The 7411-nt window shown below is 47.4% G+C and overlaps 1 protein-coding gene across 1 annotated transcript in view; it reads left to right on the forward strand.

Annotated features, from left to right (window-relative positions):
• The first annotated feature begins 461 nt into the window (after window positions 1-461).
• Acp7 (acid phosphatase 7, tartrate resistant (putative)) overlaps window positions 462-7411 on the forward strand; it is a 21423-nt gene continuing 14473 nt past the window's right edge. Inside the window, exon 1 of the mRNA XM_059253454.1 lies at window positions 462-582. Within this exon, the coding sequence (XP_059109437.1) occupies window positions 462-582 (121 nt within the window). The remainder of the gene's footprint in view (window positions 583-7411) is intronic.

The following is a 7411-nucleotide window of genomic DNA, read 5'->3' on the forward strand; positions in this document are numbered from 1 at the left end:
ATGGAGCCCTCAAAGGCATCCCGCCCTCAGCCACCCAGCCCCCTCCCCAAGCCCCTCCCAGAAGCAGGAGCCTGGGCCGGAAGGGTTCAAAAGCCAGCTTCATCTCATCCGTGCCATTGAGTCACCTGGTTGCTCAGTTTCCTATATGTGACGGGGCTGATGATGACTATGGCCACCACCTCACAGGAATGCTGCGAGGCCTCCCGGCGTTAATCTATGCAAAGTGCTGAGCAGCGAGGCTCCGAGACCTCATTAATTATTCTCTCTCACCAGCATCTGCTTCACCACTCCCCTCAGAGACGTTTCAGTCATTCAGTCTCCCTCCCCGACGGACACCCTGACCGACAGACAGACACAGACGGCCCTGCCTGGCATCTCTCCATTCTCCATCCTCTGTGGGACCCACCAACGGAACCTGATCGCATCCCTGCGTTTGACTCTGCCCCCGCCATCCCCCTACCATGAGCCCCTATTTTGGGTGCTGGCTCTACTACTGTCTGCTCCTCCTTTTCTCCCTGGCAGTCCAGGGATCCCCGGATTATCCTCGCGTTACCCCAGAGCAAGTCCATCTGTCCTACCCAGGTAAGTGCCCCTGACTCTCAACCTCATTCTGCCTCTCCTTCTTCAGCCCTGGGGTTGTCTGGGGGTGAAGGGCTCAGGAATCTCTGTGGAAACCCAGGCTGGTGACTTGCCCTTCTGAGCCTCAGTGATCTGCCTCTGTGAAATGGGATTTCAGCAGGCCTGTGTCCCACTGTGTGGGGAAGGATGAAGCTGCTCTGGAGGATTGTCCTCGCTCACCGCCTCACTGTCTTACCCCAGGAACTGGCATGTTATCACAGAGTTCAGAAGTCAATTGTGGAAGAAACCAGTAAATGAATAAAAGGGGGAACTAGATGTCCCTGGGTCCCCTCTTTCTCCATCCCTCCTAGCCCAGGCTGGCCTTGTGTTCCTAAAATTCCTGCTTCTACTTCCCAAGTGTTTGTTTTATTCTTTTGAGACAGTTTCTCAGATTTGTAGCCCAGGCTAGCCTGAAAGTATCCCTGTGCCTTTTTTCTGTCTTAGGCTCTCAGGTGCTGGGATTGAAGGGGTGAACCACGATGCCATGCTTTCTTCTTCTCTCTCCTCTCTCCTCTCTTCTTTCTTTCTCTCTCTCTCTCTTTTCTTTTGGAGACTAGGTCTTAGGGGTTGAACTCAGGGCCTTGTGCATGCTGAACAAGCACTCTACGGAACTGAGCTACCCCAGATGTTTTTGTTTTTGTTTTTGTTTTTAATCTGGTTTATTAAGACAGAGTCTTGATCTGTACCCCAGGCTAGCCTTGAATCTCAATCCTTCTGCCTCAGCCTCCCAAATATTGGGACTTCAGGCATGGACCACTGCTTCAAGCTGGGGGAGATCTGTTATCAAGAGGTGGTAGGAGCTGGAGAGGGTACTCTAAACCCAGCACTCAGGAGATGAGGCACTAGAGACAGGTGTTCAAGGCCAGCTTTGGCCAAAGAGCAAATCTGAAGCCAGCCTGGGCTTCATAAGATCCTGCCTCAAAAAACAAAAATCTATCTATTGGATGTACTAGCTCTCGCCTCTATTCCCCAGCACTTGAGAGGTAAAGGCAGGTGGATCTGTTCAAAGCCAGCCTTGGCTATATAGTGAGTTCCAGGCTAGCCTGGGCTATGTGAGGCCCTGTCTCAAAACAAAACAAAACAAAACAAAACAAAAAAGAGGTATGGGGCACATGGGACAAGGCTTGAAGACTCTGGCCCCTCTGTGTGCAGACTGCCTGGGTTCAAATCCCAGATCTGTCACTTAGCTGCTAAGGCACACTTGGGCACTGAGGGCCAGTGGGGAGGCAGGAGGTGACCTTGTGGTGAGAGTTATGGGTTGCCAGTTGTTTTCTGTGCAGTCACATGACTGAGCTCTGGGTGGAACAGAGACCCTTTCTCACCCCATTTTGTATTAGAGCCGAGTTATACCACCAGAGGTGGCCGCCAACCTTAGGGAACGGATGGGTTCATGTGATGGGTCTCCTTACATGTGTGTTGCTTTGTTTTGATTTAAAAAAAATCAAGATAGTGGTTTCAGAACATTTTCGTTAGGATTTTTTTTACATGTGTTTATTTACTTTGTGTGTATGGATGTGCATATGTGTGTGTCCCTGCTGTGTGTGCGTGTATGTCAGAGGACAACTCTCCGGAGTGGGTTCTCTCCCTCCACCTTGGGAGTACCAGGATTGAACTCAGGTCATCAGCCTTGGTAACAAGCACCTCTACCCACTGAGCAATCTGGCTGGCACCAGGACATTTTCATAGTTTCTATCATGGCACCCTCCCCATTTCTTCTCCCTCCCATCCCTCCTCCCTCTCTCTCACTGGTCCTCTTCCTCCTCCAATAATCTCCCATCTGCTCTCATATGGGCATACACACGTGTGTATGTAATTGGTCAGCTTCGGAGTCTTTGCAGGACAGAGAACATGGGCTGTTGTCCTTCATCCCCATCATCCCCTCTCCCTCCCTCCCTTTTAGACTGTTTCCTCTCCCTTGTGGGTTAAAATCACACACACACACACACACACACACACACACACACACACACACACACACCGGATTCTGCATATGAGGGAAACTGATCTGTCTCTCTCTCCACTGACTGGGATTCATCCCCAGCACTGCCAAACACAAAACTCCAAAAAGAAGAAAATAGTGACAAAGACCTCCTGTGTAATCGTCATTTTTGTTGAGTGAGAACTATGTTTACCAAAGAAGAGAGTTAATGAAGAATGCTATTGTTTTACCTTTGTTTTTAAAAACCCATTATGTTTTATTTATTTATCTCTTAATACATGTGTGTAGCGGTCAGAGGACAACTCATGAGAGTCAGTCCTGGAGATCGCCCTCCAATCATCAGGCTTGGTGGCAGGCCCCTCTGCCCACTGAACCATCCCACCAGCCCGTATTTTTAAACTGTGCAATTTAAATTTTTTCACTGCTGAGTGCGTGCATGTGGACGTCTGTGCAATGACGCGTGTGTGGAGGTTGGTGAGGGGAATATCACTGACTCAGTGGTTTCAGATCTCCCTTTTAAACCTCCTGGATTTGCTGCTGTGTGTACACAGGTGGGGCCAGAGGACCCGTGGGTTGGGTTGTCAGCTTGGCGGCAGGTGCCTTTACCCACTGGGCGAGCTCAGCAGCCCTTAAATCCCTTTAACATCAGGCTGAGTAGACGTGGGGTTCTGCTGGATTTACTTCCGGTTCAATCCATCTGGATCCACCGCTCTGGCTGCTGTGAGGCTGTGCAGTCTCACACAGAGGGGCAGAAGCCGGAGACAAGAACTCAACGCAGTCGGGGATAACTGCGGCTCCTCTTCTTTGGAAACGGAGCCCAAATGTAACATAGGATTTTTTCTTTCTTTTTTTTTTTTTTAAAGATTTATTTATTATGTATATAGCATGTATGACTGCAGGCCAGAAGAGGGAACCAGATCTCATTACAGATGGTCATAAGCCATCATGTGGTTGCTGGGAATTGAACTCAGGACCTCTGGAAGAACAGTCAGTGCTCTTAACCTCTGAGCCATTTCTCCAGCCCCGGGATTGTTTCTTATTGGTCAAAAATTTAAAGCTTTGCCGGGCGGTGGTGGCACACGCCTTTAATCCCAGCACTCAGGAGGCAGAGGCAGGCGGATCTCTGTGAGTTCAAGGCCAGCCTGGTCTACAGAGCAAGTTTCAGGATAGCCAGGGCTGCACAGAGAAACCCTGTCCTGAAAAGCAAAAAACAAATGAAACAAAAACTTAAAGCTTTTAAATTTGAAGTAATTTGAGACTTGTGGAGGAATTTCTGAGGTGGTAAAGCCACCTGGGCCTGGTTGCACATGTCTGCAGTCTGAAGGAAGAGGCAGGAGGGTGGTGAGTTCAAGAGCAGACTGGACCTTGTCTCAAAAATAATAGTAGTATTTAAACCCAGCACTCAGGAGGCAGAGTGAGTTCCAGGACAGCCAGGGGTGCACAGTGAGAGTCTGTCTCCAAAACAAAATGATAATAATAATAATAATAACAACAATAACAACAATAATACTAAATGGAGACCCACTGAGGTAGAGTCTAGCTGTAGGTCACACAACCTGGAATAATGTTAATATTAATAGAGTCCACTATCCTTATTTAAAGCTTTTATTTTCGGGGCTGGAGAGATGGCTCAGAGGTTAAGAGCACTGGCTGCTCTTCCAGAGGTCCTGAGTTCAATTCCCAGCAACCACATGGTGGCTCACAACCATCTGTAATGAGATCTGGTGCCCTCTTCTGGCTTGTAGACATACATGCAGGCAGAACATTGTCTACATAATAAATAAATAAATCTTTAAAAAAAAAAAAAAAAAAAAAGCTTTTATTTTCTTTTTCAGGTTAGTTTTTTTTTTTTCCTCAAAAATTGGGCATACTGTACTTTGGATTCCTTATCTATCTATTTATTTATTTATTTATTTATTTATTTATTTATTTATTTATTTATTTGGTTTTTTGAGACAGGGTTTCTCTGTGTAGCTTTGTGCCTTTCCTGGATCTCGCTCTGTAGACCAGGCTGGCCTCGAACTCACAGAGATCCGCCTGGCTCTGCCTCCCGAGTGCTGGGATTAAAGGCGTGCGCCACCACCGCCCGGCGGCTTCCTTATTTATTTATTTATTTATTTATTTATTTATTTATTTATTTTGTTGCTGATGTTGTTTTGAGACAGTCTCGTTATGAAGCCCTGGCTGGTCTTCAAGTCACTTTGTAGGCCAGGCTGTCCTCTAACTCATAGAAATCCACCTGCCTCTGCCCCTCAAGGTGCTGGGATGAAAGGTGTGTGCCATCATGCCTAGCTGAATTCCTTCTGTTTTTGATAATTTATTTTTTACTTTTATGTGTATGGTGTTTTGCCTGAGTGTGTATCTGTGCACCGTGTGTGTCCCTGTGCAGGTGTAGGCCACAAGAAGGCATCTGATCCCTTGTGAGCCAACATGTGGGTGCTGGGAATTGAACCCAGGTCCTCTGGAAGAGCAGCCAATGCTCTTAACCACTGAGCCATCGCTCCAGGCCTCTGACATCTTTTTATTGTTGTTGGTTTGGGGAAAGGGTCTTGTGCAGTTCAGACTGGCCTTGAATTCTCTATTAGCCAAGAAAGATAACATCTTATGTAACAGTGGTAGGATTATTAAACATTGAAATTTGAGGGGCTGAGGAGATGGTTCAGTGGTTAAGAGTACTGGCTATTCTTTCAGAGGACCTGAGTTCAGTTCTCAACACCCACAGGGCAGTGCACAAACATCTGTAACTCTAGTTCCAGGGGATCCAGTGCCTTCTTCTGACCTCCATGGGTATCAAGCATACGGAACACAGACATGCTCGCAGCTAAACACTGATACACACAAAATCAATCTGAAAGAGAATTGTAATCACAGCTACTTGGGAGGCTGAGGCAGGAGGAATGCTGAACTCAGGAGCATGAGATCTGTCTAGACTGAAATGAAACCCACGTAAACACAGAAGGAAAGCCAGGCACGGTGACATCGTGAGTTCCAGGCTACCCAAGGGTACTGAGTAAGACTCTAAGACTCTAACTGTAACAAACCAAAGCAGAGTCAAACTAAACAAAGGCAGGAATGGACACTGGCAGATTCTAGTTAAACTGCACACCTCGATCAAACATCCCCAAGGTCACCACTAATTTTATTACAGGGTCTCACCTTGGGCTGAGGGAAGGCACGGCTTTTGTCTCCTGGCTGGCCTCAAAGGGGAAATCCTCCTGCCTCAGTTTCCCGAGTGCTAAATTGCAGGGTGTGCACCCCCACAGCCAGCATGTAAATCTTTATCTTCTGTGACCTTTGTATTTTCTGAGAACTGGTCAGGTTTTTAATCTCTTTGCTATTGTTTGGAGGTTAATACTAAGGTTGTATTTGGGGCCAGAAGATTGTAGCTGTGACTTTGTGTCCCTCTCTGCACTGGAGGGTCTGTGGTGTAGATAAGCCTTATACCTGCCTGCCCCCGCTGCTGCTGCTGCTGCTGCCGCTGCTGACCCTGATTCACTGGCTCCTTAAGGAGATGCCTGCTGGGTCTATCCGCTGTAAAGCCTTTATTCTTTCCTTTGTAGCTAATGAATAGCTTGGGGAGAGATTGCTCAAGGAGATGCAAGTCCTGTTTCTCCACAAATTTTCACCCACTGGTTTGTTTTAGCATCCGTCAGTGGCTCCCAACTGCAGTAACTCTTAATATTGTGCTCGCCTAATTGGGACTTTTAAATTTTCTTTTTCCTTCTTTCCATATATATGTTTGTAAAAAATGTTCATCTGTATGAATACAGAAGAATCTCATTCTCCCACATGCTAGGCAAGGGCTGTACTGTTGAGCCACACTCCAGCCCCTCATTGGGGGATTCTAGGCAGGGGCTCTACCACTGAGCCACACCCTAGCCCCTCACTGGGGGACTCTAGGCAGGGGCTCTACCACTGAGCCCCAGCCCCTCACTGGGGATTCTAGGCAGGGGCTCTACCACTGAGCCACACCCCCAGCCCCTCACTGGGGGATTCTAGGCAGGGGCTCTACCACTGAGCCACACCCCAGCCCCTCACTGGGGAATTCTAGACAGGGGCTCTACCACGGAGCCATGATCCCAGCTGTTCCTTTCCATCTAACTGAAATTTTAGTGTTAGGAAAACCTGTCCCTCGCTCCTGCTTACTTCACTCATCTATTTATTCGATGATTTCTTTCCATGCCAGACTTGTGAATATTTTTTTTTTCATTCTCTGGGTGAAAATCCAGCACTATCATTTTGTATTGCTTTTCACAGTGTCCCAGATTTAGTCTCTTGGAATTTGTTTGCATTGGGCTTGGGAGTGGTGGTGTGCTGAAAATGTGAGTCAGTGGTAGAACATTTGCCTCGTATGTCTCAAGCTCTGAGATGCCCCTGTACCTAAAAAGAAAACTCCTTCTTCCTGCATTAGAGGCATGACTGACCTGGTAACTGCGTTGATGTGGTCTGTTTTATCGTTAGCTTCATCAATCCTTTAGAACGCTGCTTTCCACACAACTTTCTCCCCACTTCCTTCAGTGTGTTGATGGCATTCACTTTGCAATATAGCCAGGTGCTATATTTTCCCTTCACATCTGGCTGATTTTAACGTTCTTTTAAGTTTTACTGTATTTATGAGCACGTGCGTGCATGTGCATGTGTGCGTGCGTGTGCCTATTTGTCTGTATGTGTACCATATGCATACAGTGCTCTTGGAGGCCAGAAGAGGGTGTTGGATCCCCTGCAATCGGATCACTGATAGTTGTGAGCCATTGTGTGGGCACTAGAAACTGAACCCTGGTCCTCTGAAAGAGCAGCCAGTGCTCTTAACCACTGAGCCATCAGGTTCTTTTAATTTTAGGGTGTGTGTGTGTG

The sequence above is a fragment of the Peromyscus eremicus genome, chromosome 1, assembly GCF_949786415.1.
Source record: "Peromyscus eremicus chromosome 1, PerEre_H2_v1, whole genome shotgun sequence".
Taxonomy (NCBI): Eukaryota; Metazoa; Chordata; class Mammalia; order Rodentia; family Cricetidae; genus Peromyscus; species Peromyscus eremicus.